The sequence below is a fragment of the Oratosquilla oratoria genome, chromosome 23, assembly GCF_046742065.1.
Source record: "Oratosquilla oratoria isolate Oo_2021 chromosome 23, ASM4674206v1, whole genome shotgun sequence".
Classification (NCBI taxonomy): domain Eukaryota; kingdom Metazoa; phylum Arthropoda; class Malacostraca; order Stomatopoda; family Squillidae; genus Oratosquilla; species Oratosquilla oratoria.
In genome coordinates, this window is record NC_134799.1 from 4,713,685 (window position 1) to 4,739,171 (window position 25,487).

Genomic DNA, 25,487 nt, shown 5'->3' on the forward strand with positions numbered 1-25,487 from the left:
TTTCAGGAATGGGTTTATATTTTGTTTTCCTGTTGTGGCACATAAGAACTGAACTCTGCAGTGTATTGCCTTGGAGAAAATAAGCATTCATGTGTAGAGGTTATTGCATCATAAACCTTTGCTAGCTAAAGGGTTCCCCTCGGCTGAGTAAAACCAAAAGGCAGTATTTAGCCCAAGTATATAAGTTTGTAAGGACGACTACTATTGACGCGTTATTCAGGAAAGACCTTAATCCTTCCAGTGGGTGGTTAATCAGTTGACATCACCCAGAATAGATGTCCACATTTGTTATTGCTATAATCATAATGAATGAAGGGTAAGGCATTTTATCATGATTAACTTTTTGTACTGGATATTATTTTTCCCCTCAATTTGGCTATTGTTAGGATATAATTTGCTCTGCGTGACTCTACTCATAGTTACAGTAGATGGTTAAAGGTGTGGTTGTTATTGAATTAGCAAGCTACCCAAGTTGCTTATATGGTGGTAATTATTTATTAGATTACCATTCCTCTGGATCATCACTGCAGTGTGCAAGAAAAATGAATACATAAAAAAAAAAAACCTGTTGTCATGCCAATACTGAAACGACTTCTCAGATTTTATGGATTTTGTATTATAATTAAAATAGTCAAAAACATAATTTATTTGCTTAATATCATTATAGAAAATCAAATAATGACCTCACAATAATGGGAGGTGGAGAGACACTGTGGGTTATAATGATAGATGTTTACAAAGGAAAATTGATAGAAATTTTAATTCTTTTACAGAGAAGATGCTGGCCTCAAGTGTAATCAGACTCTGTTCAAGGAGGTCTGTTTTAAGTCTCATCCGAAACAAAAGTGAAAATGCTTCCACAATTCCGAGAAAAAAACGGCGTATTATGGCCTCTATAGGGAAGGTTGTGGGAGCTATAGGTATAGCAGTACCTGTGACAGGAGGTGTGTACTATGCTCTTAGCGATGATTTAACCAAACGCCAGATAAGAGTAACCGTCGAAGGTGTAGGGAGATTCATAAGGTAGGTTTTCAATGTACCAGATGTTTTATATATTTTTCTTTCAAATAGATGCATCCCTTCCTTTAAGAGTAATAATTGTTGCCATGAGTTTTGCTAACTGGAAACCTCCAGTCAACAGTGACCCCTCCTATAAATCTCTTGGAAGAAATGTATTAGTGTGGTTCTGTTTTTATATCTAGTTAGGAAAAAAAAAAAGATCAATCACCAGTAGTTGGACCTTCATATATAGTAAAGTGAATGAAACATGTAGTATAACTATGTTCATCATAAAAATAGCACCAACACAAATTAGACCTTGTCACAGAAACAAACTTAGATACAAAAGTCACACAAAGGACACTGAATATCTTGTTTTACACGACCTGATCCTAGCTATACTCAGACAATAAAATGTTTCTTCCCAAGTGACTTATGGCTGTTACTGGTTACTGGTAGTCATGTTTCTCCTGAAAGAGAGATCTGGGATTAAAAAAAATGAAATGGATGAATAGATCAAATATATATATATATACACACACACACACACACACACACACACTTCAACGAACGGACGGCTTAGAAGACGTTCTGAAGAAAATTGAAGTATTGTGGATCCCAATGCAAAGAGAAGTGCCTATTGTATTTACAGGGTGGGGGGAAATTGCTCGTGGGGTAGTAGGAAAGTAGGGAAAGAGGAGAAGGGGAGGGATTACTGAGGGAAATGGAAGGAAATGAGGAAGGAGTAGACTTGGCCCAGACAGACAGGCGAAAAGTAAACAAAAGGCCCCCCGACGACGATGAAATGTCTAATAAAAATGTAAAGATCAGAAGTATAGATAAGAGCAATACAGTAGAAAGTGATGAGAATATTTTCCAGGGATTTAAAGAGGGTGGGGGGACACAAACCCCCCCCGACTGACAAGACTAGAAGAGAAGGTCGATAAGATGATCGAGGACTTGGAGCGTAGGATCGGTCATGTTAACAATATTATAAGGCCGGTTGAAAAATTGGAAGAACTAGAGAAGGCGAACAAAAACTTAACTGATGAAATAGAAAACCTGAAAAGACAGTTAAAAGAAGTAAAGGTGGAGAATGAGGAATTGAAGAGGAATAGTAAAGAAAACAGAGAGGGATGGAAGTCGATAAAAGAAAACAGTAAAGTTGCATTTACTGATATCATTAAACAGCAAATGAGAGAACAAACTGAAGACTCAGTTATTAAAGTGATGAGACAGAAGGAGAATATAGTAAGAGACTTAGCTGACAAAAAGAAATGTATAATTATATTAGGAATGGAAGAGAAACATAACCCAGATAGAACCTCAAGAACCAATGAGGAAAATGAAAAAGTAAGCAGTTTACTAAAATTAGATCAGGAAGATGAACCAGAAATTATGAAGGAAATTGAGTGAAAATTCAGGCTCGGAAAGTATAGTAAAGATAAGACCAGGCCAATTAAGATTAAATTCAGGTCACTAACGACGGCAGAGAATATCTTATCCAAAACAGGGAAACTAGCAACAAGTGAACAATATAAAAAGGTATGGATAAAAAGGGAAATGAATAAAGAGGAAAGAGAGGAAGAAAAGCAGAAAAGACTTGAAGCTAAGACAAAAAACGAGAACAGAACGGAGTCAGAGAAAGAGAGATTCTATTGGAGAGTAGTGAATATGAAACTAAGGCAGTTCGACATACAAGAGAAAAACAAAAGGGAAACAGAGAACACAATGGAAGTGACAGAAAACTAAGAGTGTCTTACACAAATATAGATGGATTAATAACAGGATTGAATGAGCTGAATGATTATTTGAAAGAAAAAGAACTGGACATAATGGGAATTGTAGAAACAAAATTAAAAGGCCCACTACCACCCAACAGTGTAGGACATGATGCATATAATTATTGGATTAAAAACAGAGAGAAAAAGCAAGGGGGTGGAGTTATGTTCCTGACTAAGAAGGATATAAACGTGAAGGGTGTCATATATGAAAAGAATACAGTAGAGATGATTATGATAGAAGTGGAAGACAGAGATAAGAAGAGCAGAAAATTTGTGATAAATTATGTGCCTCCGAAAACAGCCTCATGGGAGGAGAGTGAACATAAAAGTATGTTAGAGGACACAAAGATAACATTAAATAAAATAATGGAAGATGGAGGAAGAATAGTTATAATGGGAGACTTTAAGTGCAAAGAAATCTGCTGGGAAGAAATGACAGTAAAGGGTGGAGACGGCTCATGGGGAAACGCTCTACTTGAGATGATTACTGACCATACAATGACACAATGGATACAGGAGAACACCAGGTATAGAAATGAAGAAGAACCATCGAGACTAGACTTAATAATTACATCTGAACCTAGAATAGTGGACATGATTGAATATAAAACACCAATAAGTAAAAGTGACCACATATTGATTGAACTGGAACTTAATGAAGAAAAATATAGGAAAAGAAATGAGCAATATAGAAAAGGAAGAATGATGTATGAAAAAACAAACTTTGATAAAATAAGAGAATTCTTTCAACAAGAAAACTGTGAAGAAATATACAAAGAAGAAACAACAGTGGAAGAGAAATGGAATATTTTGACAAAAATTTACAAAAAAGGAGTGGAAAAGTATGTCCCAAGACAAAAACAAGAAAAAGAATATGTAAAATGCTGGTACAACAAAAGTTGTAGGGAGCTAAAAGACAAAAGAGACAAAGCCTGGACCAGATGGAAAAAAGACAAGACCTGAAAAATGGAAAATATATACCGGTTATAGAAATGAATATGTACAAATGTGCAGAGAGGAAAAGAGAAAATATGAAAAAGATGTCATAGAAAAGTGTAAAGATCAACCAAAACTATTCTACAGATTTGTAAACAATAAACTGAAAAACAAACAAGACTTGGAGAAATTAAGACAAGAGGGAGTTGAATACACTGAGGAAATGGAAATGGCGGAAATTATGAACAAACATTTTAAATCAGTGTTTACAAGGGAGAACATACAACCTGAAGAGATTGAATGGAAAGAGAAAGTCCCCCCTATGGAAGAAATAGAAGTAACAAAGAATGAAATATTGACACACTTGAGTAATCTTGATGTCAGAAAATCGCATGGTCCAGATGATATAGCAAACTGGATTCTGAAAGAATGCAGGAATGAACTGGCAGACAAAATACATAGCATACTAAACAGTTCCTTGAAAGAAGGAAAAGTTTCAGAAGATTGGAAAAAAGCAAATATAGTACCTATATATAAAGGAGGAAATAAAGAATAACCTACAAACTATAGACCAGTCTCTCTAACAAGTACAATAGCAAAAATTTGTGAAAGAATTATCAAAAGTAGATGGGCAAAATATTGAGAAAAAAACAAAGTGTTAAATCCAAGGCAATTTGGATTCAGACAAGGACGATCATGCGTCACCAATTTAATATGTTTCTATTCAAGGCTAATAGATATAATACAAGAAAGAGATGGATGGGCGGACTGTGCATTTCTAGACCTAAAGAAAGCTTTTGACAAAGTACCACATAAGAAGTTGCTTAAGAAATTAGAAACTCAAGGAGGAATACAGGGCAAACTGCTAAATTGGATGGAAGACTTTTTGCAAGAAAGAAAAATGAGAGTGGTGATAAGAAACCAGCACTCAAAATGGGATGAAGTAATAAGCGGTGTTCCGCAGGGAACAGTACTGGCCCCAATAATGTTTGCTATATATATTAATGATATGGATGAAGGAATAGAAAGCTATATGAGCTTCTTTGCAGATGATGCAAAACTACTGAAAAGAGTGGAAACTGAAGAAGATTGTGAATCACTACAGAGAGATCTAAATATAGTACAGGAATGGAGTAGAAAGTGGGAGATGGAGTTCAATGCAAAAAAAGTGTAGTATAATGGAATTTGGAAAAAGCAAAAACAGAATAACAGAAGCATATGAATTGGGAGAAGGAATAAAAAAAGTAGAAAATGAGAAGGACCTGGGAGTCATTGTTATGAATAATATGTCACCTGAGAAACATATAAATAAGATTTTTGGAGAAACTTATAATTTAATAAGAACAATCAAAGTTGCATTTACATACCTGGATGAAGAAATGGTGAAGAAAATCCTAATCACCCTGATAAGACCAAGATTGGAATATGCAGCAACGATATGGTCACCAAGCACAAAAAAATGTATAAAAAAACTTGAAAGAATACAAAGAGCAATTACAAAACTGGCACCAACGCTCTCAAAACTATCATATGAAGAGAGACTAGATAAACTTGAACTACAGACACTAGAGCAAAGAAGAGAGAGAGGAGATTTGATAGCTATTTACAGAATCATGAAAGGCATAGAAATTACTGATAGAGAGAATCTGATAAAATGGGATAACAGAAATACAAGAGGACACGGAAAGAAAATAAAAAAAGACAGCTATAGAAGAGACTTGAAAAAGAACAGCTTTCCTCACAGAGTAATAAACAGTTGGAACAAGTTAGATGAGAAAGTGGTGTGTGCAAAAACAATACATGAATTTAAAAATAGTTTAGATAAAATGAGATATGAAGACGGGACCCCACGAGCATAGCTCCCCTTCCCGTAAAATACAACTAGGTAAATACAACTAGGTAAATACAACTAGGTAAATACACACACACACACACACTCACATGCAATAAAAAGACTGGAGATGTGTGTTCAAAAAATGCAGGGTGACCACTTCAAAGAGAAATAACCCAAGTAGAGCACTTTTGTGTATTACATTTTCAGTGCATATACACATATATGTGTATGAAGGACTACTATTGTATATATACACACACATATGCATTTTTTTTATTTGACAGGTCACTTCGTATAGGTGTAACCATATCGTTGGACTATTGGTGGGCCACATATGGAGTGGACGAGAACAGCAATGATTATGTGGATGCCTTGAGTGGTGCTCATCAAAGGTCTGCTGAAAGGATCTTGGATGGGTGTTTGAAGGTGAGTAGCTGCTGTCATATTTATTTTAAACTTTCTCTTTGATGAGACCTCTTACCTGGTTCTCTTACCTGGTGGGCTTCCCATCCACATCCAGCTTATGATGTAGGCAAGGAAGCCGCACTCTGCTGATACGCCAGCCCATAATTCTACACATGACCTTTATATATTAATTGCAACTGGCTGGATAGTGTATCATAAGCAGCAACATTGCATGGAGCTGTGTCAAGGTGTCGATTGGTACTGCCTTATGCAATATAATCAAATAATATATCACCGAGATAAGCTGCAAGACCTCGTTTGAACACATCAATATCACTGCAGTTAACAAGTTCTGCTGGCAATTCATTCCACAGATTCACACATCTAATACTAAAATACCTTCTCCGTACTTCTACTTGTGTTCTGGTGTGACCAATTTTGAAGTCATGGCCCCTTGTGCTACTCAACAAGGGTCGAGGGAACAAGTCATCACGAGAAATTGCTAGTTTCCCATGGAAAATATGCCAACATTTAATTATATCATGCCTAAGTAATCTCCCTTTAATTGAATATAAGTTAAGAGTCCTAAGTCGCTGCGAGTAATCCAAACCCTCCAATCCATGTATCTCCCTTGTCCATCTCCTTTGTACAGACTCCAACTGTCTAACATCTCCTACATAACCCAAGTTCCAAACTGAGGATGCATATTCAAGCAAAGGACGCACATGTGTGGTGAAAAGGGGAAGCATAAAAGAGTCTTGCCGATTAACTGTTGATCGGAGAATACTGGTTGATACTCCACTTGCTTTATGTACAATATTAGAAATATGTTGGTGAAATTTAAGTTTGTTATCAATACACACACCCAAGTCCGTAACTGATTCTGGTATTCTTTCCCTAAGGTTTTTACAAACTTGGTGTCCCTTTCCCTCTTACTCTTGCTACTGTTAGGATATTTTATTTATTTCTGCTGAACTCCGTCAGTAATAGATTTTCCGAGTTAGGTCTGGCAGTGAAAGCCAAGAGGATGATTGATTTTGATTGATTTGGTTAAACGTCACTAACTCCCCCACCCCCACCCCATTGGGAAGCTAGGACAGTGCCCTCTATAGTGAACTTTGTAGCATGGACTTTAATGAACCATACAGCCCTTAGTTCAACTTGCCCTGAGCAGGATTTGAATTGGTATCATCTTGACCTCCACTGCAAGTAATGATGCCCTAACCTGCTTGGTCAGCAGGCATCCAAAAACAAAAAAAATAAACCTACTAAAATCACTTGCAAAAATGGGCTTTGGACAACAGAAGGAAATTGTATTTACTGTCTATAAACAAACCATAAGAACCATACTTGACAACAGAGGGGATCATCTTCCTGATCCTTGCCTTTGTACCCCATCAACCTTTATGCTTTGTATGATTTTTGTTTCTTCTTGTAGGAGGCTACTTTTTCTTGTGTGATTTAGTATTGAAATTTATGCAAAAATTAAGATGTTTTATTTTCTGTATCTCCCTGATGACAGAATGGTGGCTTGTACGTCAAACTGGGGCAGGGACTTGTATCGATGAATCACATACTCCCGAAAGAGTACCTGGAGACTCTGAAGGTGTTGCAAGATAAGTGCCTTAATAGGAGATGGGATGAAATTGGACAGCTCTTCAAAGAGGATTTTGGACGATCACACAAGGCCATATTTGCAGACTTTGAAGATATACCAATTGCTGCTGCCAGTTTGGCTCAGGTAGGACAGATTATTTTGTGTTATAATTAGGTTTTATGTAATGCTTTACCATACTGTTAGATTTATTTCCTTTGCATGTACCTACGAAAAACCCTCTTGACCATGTAAAGGGGGGGGGGATGGCCCAGCTAAGGCATCCACCCTTCTATCCCACACCCATTTATTATCCCATTATTTGTAGCTCCTTGTGGATAAAAGGTCTTCCCTGGTCCCCCATTCACTCCTTGGTTCAGAAGCAATGCAGCAAGACACATCACCAAAGGAGGGCTTAACATATAAAGCGGGTTTACCTCCACCTCTTCGATAAGCTACGGTTATACTAGTCAATGGAATTGTTGGATTCCTATGATTTGGTTGGATTTCATTCAAGGATGGGGTGTAACTGTAGCTGTAAACTATGATTACACTCCAACCTTGGACAAAATCCAACTGAATCATTGGAATCCAACCATTTTATTCACAAGTGTAACTGTAGGTTTACATGTGACCCTCTCCCCTCAACCTCTCAAGTATTTATAGAGCAATCAAGAAATCTCTTGGGGATGATGTATATATAACAAAAAAAAAATCCTCTGTATGGGGACTGGCAGAATCAAGGCATTAATATTGATTTTAAAGTTTATGATTATATTCATGAGAGTTTAGGTTAAATGTGTGATTTTTTTCATGTTAGATCTCACTGGGAAGAAATTGGATTGTGTGTGACATTTTCTTTGTCACCAGATCACATTAGCAGGGATAGGAGGGCACTTGCAGATTGTCAGCTCTCCTGATGTGAAAAGTTGGAGGTAAAACAACTAAAATAGATGGAGAGAGATAGTGGATAACAAGTGTCAGCCCTTTGGGGCTGCATCTCCAGATGGGAGCAAGGATTCCATTAGGAATATCCAGTGTCTCACCTTGGGGACAATAATGTAGAGATGGGGTCATAGAGGTGGTATAGGAAAGAGATTTAAGGAGAGTAGTAAAATGTTAACTCCCTTCGGTACAATGTCACCTATGTAAGCATCATGAGGAGCAAGTGGGTATATGACGATGCTGGCATCGGCGTCTTGGTTATATTTATTTTGTAGTTGTGGCCGAGTGACCTCCATATTCTGTGAACTGGGCCGATCATATTTTCTGTGGTTATTAACATTCAGAGTGAAAGGGAATGAGTAATACACCTGTCACTTTATATTTTATAAAGCAAGCATTGTGATGCATTGTCGTACATCAGGCAGCTAATGCTACCTGTGAGAACTTGACTTGTTTTAAAGAGGTTAAAAGTGGTTAGCATTATGCTTTTTGAGTGAATACTGGTCTCAAGTCATTGAAGACTGTTGGGTGACTTGGTCCATAGGGATGGCACTTAAGCCCCTAAAATGTCAACTGTGTAATATATACCGTCAGTACCCCATATGGGATGATGGACCTGAGGTTATTGACAGATATTGGAGATGGGTATCAGGGAGATGACTTAATACCCACTCTTGCAGGACCACTAACTACTAGCAGGTGCCTGTTAGTGTACACGATGGGAGTTTAACTAATGTACCACCTATGCTGCCATGTGTCATCATCCTTGAACCAGCAGGCACTGTCTGCACAGTATGGGAATGTTGAAATATGAACAGACATTCACATCACCAGACTTTGTCCGTTGCATCCAAAATGTATTGAATGAAGGGTTCAGTGCATAGGAATTAGTAATGTGAGTTTGTTTAGTTTCTATTTACTGTCAGCGATTTGCTCTTTTTCAGGTATTTCGTGCAAAAACACATGATGGGGAGGAAGTAGCTGTAAAGGTCCAGTATATTGATCTCCAAGACCGATTTAAGGGAGACATCATCACAATTGAGTTGCTCCTGGACCTTATACAGTTAATGCACCCGAAGTTCAGTTTTAGATGGGTTATGCAGGTAATTGTCATCTTCATGGCTTATGTTTACTGCGAACAAGTTGTCATAAATTATTATTCAGTGCCCTGGTCTAGAATCCAAGTACTGGCTCTTCAGAACTGCATCTCTGGGTGGAGGTTGCCTTTTCATAGAGTATTTTAGTTGGTAGTTGTTAGTGGGATCCCAAGTGTAATGCACTTGAGGATCCTCACCCCCTCATCCTTGTCCTCATCATTTTTCCCCTGAAACTTTTTATTCTCATACTCTTTCTCCTTCACTTGTACAGTCAGGAAATAAAAATTTTCACCATTTTTACATACATACATATACCAAGGTTTTTTCCCCCTTACAAGGGAGGTAGCCAAAAAGGAAAAGGCATAAAATCATTCTCACCCATTCCATCCCTGAATACACTCCACACCCCTCCACCCTCCCTCTCATCTTAGCACCTCCTGGATGACGGGTCATCCCTGCACCTTCTCCATTGCTCTGGGTCAGAAGCAGTGTTGCAAGACATAGCACATCCACAGCAAGGCCGCTTCATTAAATTGGCGACCCCCCCCTCTCCGTACTCCCATGCATAAAGGAGAAGACGGGGAGAAATCCCTTTGGGCTGCGTCAAAATTTGCTCATACATACTACCTCAACCCCCATCCCCCTGCCCATTCCACCTCATGCATCACAACATCATCCATATACAACCATTCTCCATTCACCCCTGTCTTCTGTCATCTCTCATCCTTCCTCAACAGACATTCCCCTCTTCCCCAAAGCCCCCTTCACCCCATCCATCCACCTCATCCTAGGACGTCCCTTCATGTTCACTACCTCCACATCTGCCTTCCATACCTCTTTTACTAGTCTTTCTTCACTCATTCTTTCCATGTGTCCAAACCATCCTAATACTCTTTCATCAACCCTATCTCCCAACCCCCTTTCCACCCCTGTTCTCCTCCTCACCTCCTCATTTCTCACTCTATCCAGCCTAGTAACCCCCATCACACTTCTCAGACACCTCATCTCAAACACATTCAAACTCCTTCTCTCTTCCTCTCTTATGTTCCATGTTTCTGCCCCATACAGTGCTGTTGGCACAATCACTCCTTCATATAGTCTCCTCTTAGCATCCATTCCCAAATGTCTATTCCTCATTACACTTTTTAATCCACCAAGGCATTTACTTGCTTCTCTCAATCTACATTCTACCTCCACCTTCACTCCACCTTTTCCTGCCACATTTGCACCCAAGTATCTAAAACTATCCACTTCCTCCAGTCGCTCTCCCTTAATGCTCACTTCCAGACTACTGCCACTTTCACCCCTTGTACATCTCATCACCTTACTTTTACCCACATTTATCTTTAGCTTTCTTCTATCACACACTCTCCCAAACTCTGTCACCAACTTCCTCAATCCCTCCTCCAATCCTGCCACAAGCGCAGTGTCGTCCACAAACAACAGCTGGCTCACCTCCCACTTTTCTCCATTTTCTTTAACCATCTCCTATCCCTGACCCACTACCCTTGCATTTACCTCTCGCACTACCCCATCCATGTACAAGTTGAACAGCCAGTGCGACATAACTCATCCTTGATGAAGTCCCACCTTTACCTCGAACCACTCACTCTCTCCATTTCTAATCCTGACACAAGCTCTACTACTCTCATAAAAACTCTTGACAGCTCCTAGAAGCTTTCCTCCTATCCCGTATATCCGCAAAACCTCCCACAGTGCCTTTCTGTCTACCCTGTCGTAAGCCTTTTCCAGATCCATAAAGGCCCAAAAAAACATCCTTCTCCTTTCCTATAGCTTTCTCACATATCTGTCTTACCACAAAAATCTGATCTACACAACCTCTACCCATCCTAAATCCACACTGTTCCTCACCAATTACTCCCTATGTTCCTCTCCTAATCCTCTCACTCAAGATCCTCCCATAAGCCTTCCCAACTACACCTAACAAGCTAATCCCTCAGAAACTACTACATTCACACTTGTCCCCTTTTCCCTTGTAAAGTGGAACTATACAGGCACTCCTCCAGTCCTCCGGTACTCTACCCTCTCTCCAGCAAACATTAAATAACCTCACCAGCCAGTCCACCATCACTGTACCTCCTTTTTTTTTTAGACATTCTGCATGGCATCCATCCAGACCAGGTGCCTTACCTGCTTTCATCAACAACTGCCTTCACTTCATCCTTCCTTATTTCTCCTCCATTTTCCTCACTCATCACTCTCATTTTCTTCGCATTTCCCACTGCAACTATCTTTCCCTCCCTATCCTCCTTCACATTTAGCAACTCCCTAAAATATTCTGCCCATCTTCCCCTTACTGCCTTCTCTTCCATTATCATCTCTCCATCTGCACCTTTTACCTTTTCTTCTCTACTTGATTCGCCTCCTCTTCCTCTCTTAATTTCTTTCCAAAACATCTTATTACTTTCAAAATTTTCTGTCATACTCTTACCCCACTTCACATCTGCTCTCCTCTTTGCCTCCTTTACCTTTTGCTTTACTTCTCTTTTCTTTTCTTTGTACCTATCATATGACTCCCTCATTCTATTTTGTAACCAATCTGTGAAAGCTCGCTTCTTCTCTTCTACAACCTTCTTTGTTTCCTCATCCCATCATTCACTACCCTTTCTTCTATTTCCTCCTGTCCTTCTTGTTCCACACACCATCCTTGCACACTTTGTGACTCCCTCCTTGAACCATCCCCATTCCTCCTCCACACCTAGTTCACTCCCTCCCACTCCTCCTTCAGCTTCTTCTTGTACTCCTCCTTTTCCTTTTCACCATTTTTAGCTGTTGAAAAAAAATGTGAACCAAATTACTTGTAGTTGGATGTCTTATTTTCATAGGAATGAAAGATTCCAGCTTTTGTTTACAGTTGGTCTTGAGCTATGATTAATGATTCATTCTCCTCTCCTTCACCCTCTTCTCTCCTTTTCCTGTGCTCCCTCCTTTCCACCTTCCCCTCCTCCTCCTCCCATTCTCCTTCTTCCCCTTCTCCTCCTCCTTGCCCTCCTCCTCCTCCTTCTCCTCCTCCTTGTCCTCCACCTCCTCCTCCTCCTTCTCATACCCTTGAGCTGATGGGTCCGTTTATTGACTCTTGATTACAACAATACTTGATACCCCTACTCTTTCAACTCTTACTCTTCTTCCTCCTCCATATTGTTACCGGTGCCTTAGAAGCACATAAGGACACGTGCAAAGTGTTTCAGTGAGTATGTAACTTGTTCAATAAACCTTTCAGTCTTACAGATTGATAGTAGATTGAATGTTTTCATTCTATATCTAAGACTTACTTTTTTCCATGATAACAGGACTTGAAAGGAACCCTAGAACAAGAATTAGATTTTATCAACGAGGGGAAGAATGCGGAAAGATGTGCCGAAGAATTGTCTAAATTCAAATATATCCATGTGCCCAAGGTGCTATGGAGTCATTCTAGTAAGGTAAGGATCACTTAATATGTTTAATTAGATGTGCCTTTTCTTGCCATAAGAGCTGCAAGCCTTCACCATATTCTTGTCAGTTTTAGGGTATTATTATGGATAATCATTGTTATTTTTAAATTAAACTCAATATGTAACCCAGACAGTAGAAATAAACAAATTTGTTTTTCATTCCTGCTGACCAAGGATTTTTGTGTGTAATGCAGTTTCAAAGTGAATTGATAAATGTAATGAAATCCATACCATATACTTACATACACATGTATAAGAACTTTTTTTCTTTCCCTGTGATTTTCAGAGAGTTTTGACCACGGAATTTATTCATGGGTTAAAAGTGAGCGACTCAGCAGGTATCGAGGCTGCTGGAATGAGCATGAAAGATGTAGACGAAAAAATAATCAGTGCATTTGCGGAGCAGATTTTCCACACTGGCTTTGTCCATGCAGACCCACACCCAGGCAATAGTAAGTCATAAGTGATAAGAATGAGGACAATGCCTTATTCAGCATTTTATACTTGGTGGCTTTCATTGATGGAGGGAGGGGTGGTGAATGGGACTGGAGTATGTGGGGATGGAATGGGTGGGAGTGGATTTATGCCCTTGACATTGGCTACCTCCCTTGTAAGGGGGAAAAAGCCGTTGGTATGTGTATGTATGTATGTAAATCTGATATATTTGTGGTTGGTCTCAGGGTCATGCCACTTGGTTGGATAGAGTCATCTTGTGGTAGAACAGAATCTATAAAGTATGATCTTATTGTCAGTCGATCACTATTACTCAAGGCCTCTTTTGCAAGAAACCCGCAGCCCCAAGGTGATTGGTTGCAGTCACTGGTTTACCCCATAAGTTACACAGAGAAGGGATTTTGTGTTGTTGTCTGAATAGGGTTAGAGTCAGTCAGTGTAGGATGAGGTGCTCAGTATCTTCTATATGGTGGTTGTATCTTGAGTAGCTGGATTCTGTACCCAGGCTGCATGTGATGGTACTATGCTTTTGTAGGGTGGTGACCTCAGTGCTGTTGTGCCATTGTGGTTCTTGGTTATCTTGTGAATGATTTCTCAGTTGGGTTGAAGTCTGGGGTAGCCTGGAAGTGTAGAATGTGTGCTTGTTTTGCGATCTTAGCACATGGAATATGTCTTTGGATGTGTTGTAGGATGCTGGGCCAGGTTATCATAGTTGTTAGAATAGGATGCTGGGCCAGGTTATCGTAGTTGTTAGAATAGGATGCTGCTGAGGTTTGTTTTATCGTGTTCAGTGGGTTGTACTTTTGTGATATCATGTGAGGGGTGGGAAGGTTTGAGGACTTGCAGAAAATTGTGTGCCTGTCATGGTCTTGTGCTGCTCAGTGGGAAGGATTTTGGTTTCTTGGTGTAGATATTTTATTAGAGTTGTCTTAGTGCAGCCTAAAGATTTATTGTGTGCTGTTTGTAGGAGGTCTTTGTTTTCTTAACTGTTGGGTATTGTGCTGTGGAGGCATAGTTAGGTGTAGTTCTTATGAATTTCTAATTATTTATGACTTTGCTTATTGTTGTGATGATTGTTTCTTTCTGTTATTCAAATCTTGTAGCTGCAACAGTTCACAATATGTTCAATTTCTTGTCATTTTCACTGTCAGGTCTTTGATGTGTATAGCAAAAGTGAGTCCTAATATGTAGGAGAGAGGCCAAAACTAGAGTATGGGATCCAGTATATTTTACCTTCCGCTTAGTATGGCTTCTTCAGAAAGAAGTCCTGCTGGGTCAAATGTAAAATATACTGGATCCCATACACTGCATTTGGCCTCTTCTACATAGCTGTGATGTAAGGAAGGGAGTTGGTGGGGGATGGGGGGCATTGAGAGAGTATGTGTGAATGGTATTTTGACACAGCCCAAAGGGATTTCTCCCTGTCTTTTCTTTTTCTGCATGAAGGGATGGAGAGGGGGAGTCATTGATTAAATGAAGTGGCCTTACTGCATTGCTTCTGACCCAGGGCAGTGGGCAAGATTCAGGGATGACCCATCATCCAGGAGGAGCCAAGAAAAGAGGGAGGGAGTGGAGTATGTGGGGATGAAATGGGTGGGAGTAGATTTATGCCTTTGACTGTGGCTACTTCCCTTGTAAGGAGGAAAAAGCCCTTAGAATATGTATGCATGTATTTTTATTTATTTATATATAATATATATACATTTTTTCTCCTCAGTATTGATTCGTCCAAGTTTACATGGTGGTGCTGAAATTGTATTGTTAGATCATGGCTTGTATCAGTACTTGCCTACTTCTGTCCGGCAACCCCTTTGTCGTCTGTGGAAAAGTATCGTTATGGGTGACCATGCAGGCATGAGAAAGAATGCTGCACAGCTTGGAGTTAAAGGTAAGTGCATGAAATTTTTCTGATAGGAAGTATGTCTTTAAATCTGATATTTATGTGATTTATGATATTGCAAAATGGTGTAAATATTTAGTTGTCAATTACTATATTTTATGGCATATAAGACAAACAGCATAAAAGATGCACCCTATTTCAGCAGGGTATAGTTAGGATAAAAGGTTTTTAGTGCTTTTACTGGCACTGTACAGGTAATTTCAAGTTGGCTATTGATAGGAGTGTGTTGAGACATCTAGGGAGGGAGGGAGGGTAAATGGGAGTGGAGTATGTGGGGATGAAATGGGTGGGAGTGGATTTATGCTTTTGATTTTTCCATATCTAATTCTAACACAGGCTCTACTACTCTCATAAAAACTCTTGATTGCTCTTAACATATTAATGAAAAGGACTGTAATTATAATAGTGATGTTTGAGTACTATTATTGTTATTGTGGAATCAGGCTAGGTAGAAGTATGTGGGTTAAGATTATAGCTTACAGTAACAAGTGTCAGAGACAAATTAGCCTATGGGAGACCTCAACTTCATATATAAGATGGAGGGGAATTTTTATTAGCTAATTTTTTGAGAGAAAATGTGTCTTGTATGCCATAAAATACAGTATATTCCTAAAGCATGGGAAATTGTTTATTTTTTGTTGGCAATTACCAATTCTTCTATACTTGGGGACATCATTGCATCAAAGAGGTTGTACAGAAAAGATTTAAGGAAGACAGTAGAAAGGAGGGATAATAGAAGTGAAAAGCAATGAACATTCAGTTTGCGGTGGAGATGTCTCATCTTAAAAGACTGGTATATGACTAATCTTTAGGGATGTCACTAAAGTGCCTAAGATATTGGCTACATAAAATTTATGTTCTCAGTACCCTACATGGTAAAGCCAGATGTACATATAACTAAAAGGGTAGTATTAATGGTTTGTTTAACAAACTATTAGTTATTTATAGTTATGTTATATGTTCCACCAGAACACACACTCTTGAAATATTTTCAAATACCAGGATGACTTATGTGAATAGCATATCAATTTGGACCTAAATAATGAACAAAAGTTGCCAATTAGTGCTCACTAAAGAAAATTACTTTGTAGAGGAAAAGGGTGAAATTAGGAGGGTTGCATATAAAGATATAAAAGTGGTAATAAAAAAAAACATATAAACTTTTGGAAACATAAGTGTAAGGAATGCTCCAAAGCCTAATAGGATCTCAGACTGGGTACTTAAATAGTGTAGGGAACAACTAGCAGTCATAGATTCATAACCTAATTATGTATTTGTTAAAAGACGGGACTGTGGCTTAGGATTGGACGAGGCTCAACTTTGTATTGGTTTGTTGAAGGGGAGCTAAGGAGCAACATCCAAATTACATACCAATGACCCTGAGCAGTATGATAACTAAATTGTGAGTAAAGTGTGAAAGACAGGTAGGTTAAATGCTTTTTAAAGATGGACATTTTGCCAAAGACTGGGGTGGTCTCACTAAATGGAACATATAAATAAAACCAAAAGAATACAAAGAAGAGTAATCAGATTGATCCCTAGCCTAGCAGGTAAACCATATGAGGAAATATTAGATGCCATTATGAAAAAAAAAAAAAAAAAAAGAGGAAAGAGGTGATGTGATTAGTGTTCAGGTCAATGAAGGGAATTGATAAAACTGACAAAAAAATCTCTTTGTTTGGGACAGGAGGGAGAGAAGAGGTCATGAGGACAAATTGTTAGGAATATTTGCTTGTAAGTTTAAAGGAAACCTATCACTACTTTTTATATACCATCAGTGATGAATTTGAATGATGAGTAACATAGAAACTTTTTATTTTAGATTGTTAGTACAGAAATAGATTTTACAATTTTTTAAAGCTTCCAGGCATGACTCAGTCTTTGTAGGTAATAGTGATGAAAAGCATATTATATTTACTGTAACCTTTTTATCTTAAAATATAGGAAACTTATGCTTTAAGTGTAGTTCATACTTAGTTTCTCTCTCTCTGCAATAGAGATTTGGGGCAGGAGACTGATTCATAATTAGTTTTGTTTGTTTCGAGAAATGCCCACAAGCATCCCTGTACTGATGAAAGTCAAATGCTCCATGAGTAATAAAGATTATATTATCTCGTAGTTAAAAAGTTTGAGGTATCAGTGTATGTGTTGCATAGTGTTTGTACATAATATTGCATTCTGGATGAGATTTTTGCACCACTTTTTTAATATTGTTTTGCTGTTGCTTTATTTGATTTGTCTAGCTTTCAACAGGCCTGCATCCTCAGCTTCTGTGCTACTTAAAGTTATTGTCAAAATAGACAGCACTCCACACATGCTAAAATTTGAGATATGTATTGATGGCAGATTTTTTTTTCTGGTGAAGGGAATTTAATATTGCTTTTGTTGTTCTTTGTGGTGACTTTGCAGGTTAATGAATATGTAGTTTTGGTTTCTATGTACAGCTGAAGAAAAGGAGAAGCTGTGTTGAAACTACGTCATTTATTCATTTGAACTATTCATCTACTGGGGATTTAGATTTAGGTCTCATGCAAGAGAGACCTAAGGTAATAAATTCATTGATTGCCATAAACAGTTATCTTGGAGTATATAGTGCATGTAGTCATTACTGTATTTTTTTAGTCATTGAATAGTAATATACATATAGGAGAGAGCCAAAAGAGGACAGTAGCTGCTAATGAACCACAACTAAAGGAAATTAATTTTGAAAAAAAAAAAAAAAATCTAGGGGTGACAACTACCACAAATCACATCCAAAACAACTCTGAGATAACATGTAAAGGCATAGGCATGCTGGATAAACATCAAAATGGAATTAGCTAAATGGTCTTGAATAACTAATAACTGTTATGAGTTTCTCTTGTCCAGAAATTTATAGCCTGAAAATAGCAGTGGTTCTCAGAACCTCTTGTAGATCTCACTGTGAAAAAGCTTTGGATTGGTGTCTGTTGTATTAGTGTGAGTCTACTTCTGTCACCACCTACCAGGAGGAGGAATGGAGTAACTGTCAGTTATTAGATTTTCTTGTGTGTAAAAATGAGGAGAAAAGAAAATCATAATTAGAAAATAAGGAGGCCTTAGGCCTGATCCAGAGAGGGTTCAACCAGATTATGATTATTTTTGTAGAACTATAGTAGTTTAAAATTAATCCCTTTATATTATAGTAGTGCTAGCACTTTAAGATGTCATGGTTTTCAATGAACGTGTGGAGAATTATCTAATAATACAAATTTATAGGTTATGATGGAAGTGCTACTCTTAATTAAGCACCAATTATAGGCATCTGTAATCTGTTGCACAAAACTAGCTTTTTGGGTGACAGGAGATTTCATGGTGTACAGAAAAGCTATTTGCCTTATGCTGTTAGGTTCACAGCATATTTGCCTTATGCTGTTAGGGCACAGCATATTTGCCTTATGCTATTAGGGCACAGCATGAATGTTACCAGAGGTTACTTAACACATTCCCCTGCAGATGGCTACAGATTTTTCTGCATGTTTGTGGCTCAACGATACATTGCTGTTGATGGGTCTAACCAGAAGGAGAATGAGATACTCGGACGTAAAGGTCCCAAACGCTTCAATAGGAATGATTGGAAGAACCTGTCGAAGGAAGATAAAGAAAAGGTGCAAAAGAGGATGGAGGAAGCCAGAGAGAAAATGCAAAAAGCTTTTGAGAACCTCCCCACCCAACTTTTTCTGGTTCTCAGGTAGTTATTAAGATTAACTTCAGGTATTAGGTAGGGGCTTGTGACACTATCCAATCCAGCATTGTCACCTAATAATGTACCTGTGCAGTAGTCATCAAAGAAGGTGACTGTCAGAAACTGATTTCATTGGTTATCTTAAGAACAAAAAATGGGAAATTACTCAAGTTTATTTTCTCTTTAGTCTTGAAATATTCGTAAAGTTTATTTGATTATTCTTCTTTGTACATAGACATGAAAGATACAGACGAAGTACAGGTTGAGAATCCTTTATCTAAAATTGCAAAATCCAGAAACATCCAAATTCTGAAAGTTTTTAGTGATAAAATCATAGAAGCACTTCATATGGAAAATATTAGAAAGTGTTTCAAACCTAGACAAGTCTGTGCTACTGTATATGACCAATAACGAACCACGTAAGTTTTGCATGTGGTGATGGGTAAATCACATGAGTTATTTAAATAATTATATATATATTCTTTTTTATAAAATCATGAAAAAATAAGTGGTATTATTGGTTATCTGGGAGCTATGAGTCTTCTGCAATGGATTGATTAACCAAAGTAATTTAAAGTAATCACAAATTCTACATTGGGGGGGGGGACCAATTTAACTCTAGTAATTTGCCAGTTTACCATGAAACTTAACTTTTTGTCAGAGAAATATACAGAGTCGGGGCTTCCAATTCCCATTTAGTTAACTTGACAAACATCAAATCACAATGACAACATTCTTCAACCACCGTTCCCACACACACACTCGCACTCACACACAGGACGAAATGATAGTGTGTGCAAAAACCGTACACAGATTTAAGAACAGTTTAGATACTGCAAGATACTGAGACAGGACACCACAAGCATAGCTCCCCTTCCCGTAAGATACAACTAGGTAAATGCACACACACCACTATTACCAACCACCACCACCAATCACCAGCCTTCACAACCACCACCACCAATCACCAGCCTTCACAACCACCACCACCAGAACCACAATGATTGGGAGATCAGAAAGTGGCATAAAAGTGGTAAAGAACAGGTTCAAAAGAACAGCATAAAGGAGGGACAGCTGGAGTACAAAAGTATTGGCCTTCTTTTATGAGTAAAGATACATATACCAAAAGCTCTTTCTCCCATACAAGGGAGGTAGCCAAAAAACAAAGGCATAAAAACCACTCCGACCCATTCCATCTCCACACACTCCACCCCCCTCCCTTACTCTTATCTTAGCTCCTCCTGGATGACGGGTCATCCCTACATCTCACCCACTGCCATGGGTCAGAAGCAGTGCCACAAGACACACATGAGTAAAGATAACATAAACAAAAGATGTGTGGCTGTCCCTAGATTATTGACTGCATGATGACATGTAGTCAATACTTTAGGGACCTCTTACATCCAGTTGATAGTGCCAAAGAATCACACAGATAGAGAAATTCCCAGATATAGTGCAATGACACCCTACCCATAAAAAGAAATCTACAGTCACTTAATCCCCTCTTTGCATCAAAGTTCTTTCTCCCTGTAAATGTAGAGAGAACTATTTTTTCTGCAATTCTTGACATGTACAGTACTTGAACATGTAATAGAATATGTAATGTAAAAAATGACAGGAAAGTACAGCGGAAAATTGTAATCCTTCTTGCTGATTTGAATTCTTGAATATGAGTGACATTGGATATGGCGTAATCAGATTTTAGAGAGATTTTACTGTACAAAAATAGCCTGAAATCTGAAAAAAAATATGGAATGTGAAATTTTCGGACCAAACATTTTGGATAAAGGATTCATCATATATGAAATTTATTTTAAAGTAAATGTAAATCCAAAATTAAATAGAATATTAGTTTATACATATGGCCTTTTCCCCTTTGTAAAGGAAATGAATGAGTCAAGCATGGTTTGGGTATAAAAAACAAAATGGAGGATTCTGAGTCTTCACACTGCCCCATGTAGTACACCTTTTACAACAAAAGTAATATGGTGGGTAGCATTCTTAGTCACCCTCCACAAAAGCATGAGAAAAGGAGTTATATTTTAAGAGTGGCATTGTACATTATAGTGTACATCAAGTATCATTTCATGAAAGGATGATGCAGCATAAAGGGATTTTTTCATCTGCTTTATACTGTTTTTGAGTAGACATGTAAGGGGTTTGCCATATAATAAATCAGATGAGATAAACCAGCTCCTGCTGTTGCAGACATACTGTATCTTGTTGCATTGCCTTTGACTTTAGCAGTGTGGCAAAGGACAGGAATGAATCCTTAAGATGCAGAGGGTGGAGGGGGTATTAAATAGGTTTTAATTAAGTGCATGAAGTGGGAGTATGCTTTGACTCGCCCAACCTCCTATAAAGGGGGAAAAGGTCTTTGATATGTATATACATATTTCTACTGGCATCAAAGAATTTATTTTATTATTATTATTTTGTGTATATATATATATATATATATATATATATATATATATATATATATATATATACATACATACATACATACATACATACATACATACATACATACATACATACATACATACATACATACATACATACATACATATATATATATATATATATATATATATATATATATATACATATATATTTTTTATCTCTTATTACTAGTATACCTCGTTCATTGAGATAACTGTGAGGCTAATTTAGTTCTAAAGGTTTGCTGGATTGTATACTATTGTCTAAGTATAAAGTAAAGTTTTGAGAGCATAGGAATTCTTAGGAACCATCAGTATTTGAATTTGTATACTCTTTTCCCTATAGTTTTTGTTCTGATGTAAGTAGGTAGTAATGAAAAATTATGAAAAAGCCTAAAGCTGAGCATCAGAGTTATTTTTCCATACCACAGAGTGAATTAATGGCTGGTGGCACAGTATTTGAATCACATCTATTCTAGAATAAGGCAAGGAATTTGTTTAGTATTACAATATCGCCCATTTTCAAAAATTATATCTATGCCTTCTTTTCTAAGGCTTTGCTGCTGTACTGTCCATTTATACTGTTCTCCTTTCAATTCATCATGTAGTAATATCAAATCTTAAAGTTTACATATTCCCTCTGGCTGATTCTTTTTTCTTATTGACTTCAACTATCGCTAGAATTTCACATGTTTTCTTTGAATATGTGGCTTGCCTCATGTATAACTGCCCTGCATGTGTGTATGATAGATGAACACTAACATTTGCACATTTGAAAAAAAAACTAGATTATTATTATTTAATAACTTTTTTATGCATGTGTTTTATTCATTTATTTTTTATTTATTTATTTTTCCTAACAGTTGAGTTCTTGAGTTCTGTGCTTACCCTGTTTTTGGGTTAGGATGTAGTGAAGGATATCTTGTTGATCAATATTTTCCTTAGAAGCTAGAGTTTTTGTTACCTTCCTCACATTACATAGAAAAAAAATATAGTACATGGTAAAATAAAATATTTGGGGCAACTTTTGTAATACATTATAGATAAATAGTCCACATTTTGTATCAGTTACAGAGCTGATATATTGTATTGATTAGAAAAATAGATTTTAGAGCTACTTCAGGAAATGTGGATTCACATTTCATCACTTTTTACTTAGCACCAAGAAGTGTGAAATGATGTTCTGGCTAAAACATTTTACTTGGTGTGATGTACCAAAGTATCTTTCCAGTATGAAAGAGACATTTTAAGTCAATTTCTGTTGGAAGGGAAAAAAATGCTCTCAGACAAAGAGAAAAGGCAGACAAGAAATGCTATAAAACTTGCCATAACGTGAGAATTAAAAATATGTATATACCATAATTAGTCTTTACTTTTTATATAAAAAACTAGGTAAATTTTAGTTTTTTCTTCATTTCTCAGTCAGTCAGTCATTGTGTTGCCCTGGTTTTCTTGCAGGAGATCCTGGGCACTAATGAGTTGGTCATGGCTACTGATTAAATCCATAAATCACTCAGTATAGCTGTCTGTTCTTTTCTCAAGTAATTGTATTGGAGTTTGCAAGATGATAATTACTTTTTTGCTTTACTTTGCTCATAGGCTTATCATTCCCTGTGCAACATTTTTAGAAAAAGAAATACATATATATATAATATATATATATATATATATATTGGTTATATCAGTTGATGAAGTACAAACAGAAAATTTTTTCAATAGAAATTATTTACATAATCAGAAGATGTAAGAAGTTGGACCTTGTTCATGCTGAATGGTGTATTATAGCCATTGTTAGGAAAATTATGTGACTTGAAGGGGTTCCTTAAAATTGAATAGAATCTTGGATTAGCCAAAACAAAATTCATATATATAGAATTTGACACACTGGGGGCAAATGGGTTATAATCAATAGTTTGAATGAGATTGTTGTAGTGTACATCACTTCCCGCTAAAGGGTTCCTTTAAACTGAATAAGATTGTCAGGCATTAGCTAGAACAAAATCCTTAAATTTATCTCATTTAATAAATCTGGTAAGAATGGGTTACACAGACATGCATACATACACAATAGTATGTGTAAAAACTATACACAAATTTAAGAGCAAACTAGACACTGCGAGATACAAAGATGGGACACCATGAGCATAGCTCCCCTTCCCATAAGATACAATTAGGTAAACATATCAACTGCTGCAGAGAAAAGTAGAAATATTACTCATTGGTGACCTCAGCTGTGGAGAAGTAATTTGGAAAGAATGGGAGACACAAGGTAGTGAAGAATCATTGAACATAACAGTGAACAAGAGAATGACCCAGTGAGTAAAAGAACCAATATGATACAAAGGTGATGCTAAACCCTCAAGACTGGACCTGATTCCAACAAAAGAACCAGAACTGATAGAATAATTGGATTACTGATGCCATTTAGGTAAGATTGATCATGTGGTTCTGGAATTTGTGCTGGAAGTGGGGGGAAGACTGAATCAAGAAAGGAAATGTACAAACAAGGAATATATAATATTTTGAAGGTAGAACTTGATAAACTAGAAAAAAAAACCACTAAAGATGCAGACTGGAAGGAGTTTTATGAAATAATGGATATAGAGAAGAAATGTAGTATAAAAAAAATTACAACACAGGAAAAGAAAAATAAGTACTGAAAAATGCTGGCAATAAACAAAAAAGACCAAGCTTAGAAAAAATTGTAAAAAATGAGAAAAAGACAAGATTATTACAATGAAGTCAGAAATGACAACACAAGAATACAAAGAGAAGAAAAAAGAACTTTCAGAAGGATGTAGTTGACAAATGCAAAGACCAACCCAAATTATTTTTTAGATTTTTGAATGGAAAGCCAAAGCTTAAAGTAGGAATATCCAAATTGAAGATATATATATGAGGACACAAGAGCAGTACTCAGCAGGGATGAAAGGTTTGAGGGAGAAAGAAAAATGGAAAGAATGAATATTATGAGTGACCTAACTTTGAGAAACGAAGAATTGTTTAAATTGTTAGGAAGATTGGAAACAAATAATGCCTTAGGACCTGATAAGATATCATATTGGATACTGAAAGAATGCAGAGAACAATTAGTGAACAAAGTACGCAGTTTGATGACTAGTTCACTGAAATAGGGTAAAGTACTATTAGACTGAAATCAGGAATGTGATACCATTTCCAAAGAAGGTAACAGAGAGGTACTGCTAAATTATAGACCAGTGTTCTTGACTAGTACAATAGTAAAGGTGCATGAGAAAATATTATAAGATAGGAAGAAATAACAAGAAATATTAATAAACTATTTGGATTCAGAAAAGTAGTCCTGTAATACAAACCTTACCTTCTAAGATTTTACTCGGGAGTGATTGATGTGCTGCATGGGAGACAAGGATGAGTGGACTGTTTATATCTTGACTTGAAGAAAGCCTTTGACAAAGTACCATATAAGATGTTGATATGGAAATTAGAAAACATACGAGACATGAGCAGAAACAAACTAGAATGGACAAAACATTTCTTAAAGGACAGACATGAGAACAGTAGTGAGATATGAAAAGTTAGAATAGAGAAAGTAACAATCAGTGTACCATAGGGCTCAGATTTGGCTCCTGTAATGTTCCTCATATGTATTAATGACACAACAAAAGAAATAAATAGCCATGCAAATCTATTTGCTTATGATGGAAAGATTATGAATAGGGTGAGAAATGAGGAGGATTATAAGATATTGTAAAAGGACCTGGATAAAGTATACAAGTAGAGTCAGGAGTGAAATGATTTTAACACAAAAATGTTAAATATTGGAAATGGGCCAAAGTAAAAAAAAAAAAAAAAAAAAGGAAAAAGACACAGTGGATTAAGAAATGGGAAATGAAATAACAGTGAAATCAAAGAAAGAAAGGGACCTAGGTACCATGATCATATATAACATCACCTGA

General features: G+C 37.1%; 1 protein-coding gene across 4 annotated transcripts in view; it reads left to right on the forward strand.

Moving 5' to 3' along the window:
* Positions 1-25,487, forward strand: part of LOC143037900 (putative aarF domain-containing protein kinase 5) — a 46,205-nt gene that overhangs the window by 271 nt on the left and 20,447 nt on the right. For 2 of the 4 annotated variants that reach the window (XM_076206547.1, XM_076206549.1), the window contains exons 2-9: positions 774-1,023; positions 5,838-5,979; positions 7,481-7,699; positions 9,442-9,600; positions 12,906-13,037; positions 13,336-13,501; positions 15,220-15,390; positions 18,877-19,111. In XM_076206547.1, coding sequence (XP_076062662.1) covers positions 779-1,023; positions 5,838-5,979; positions 7,481-7,699; positions 9,442-9,600; positions 12,906-13,037; positions 13,336-13,501; positions 15,220-15,390; positions 18,877-19,111 — 1,469 coding nt within the window. In that variant the 5' untranslated portion in view covers positions 774-778. Of the gene's footprint in view, positions 1-773; positions 1,024-5,837; positions 5,980-7,480; positions 7,700-9,441; positions 9,601-12,905; positions 13,038-13,335; positions 13,502-15,219; positions 15,391-18,876; positions 19,112-21,980; positions 23,097-25,487 lie in introns of those variants that run through there. The other 2 variants (XM_076206550.1, XM_076206548.1) reach the window with 2 other exon arrangements.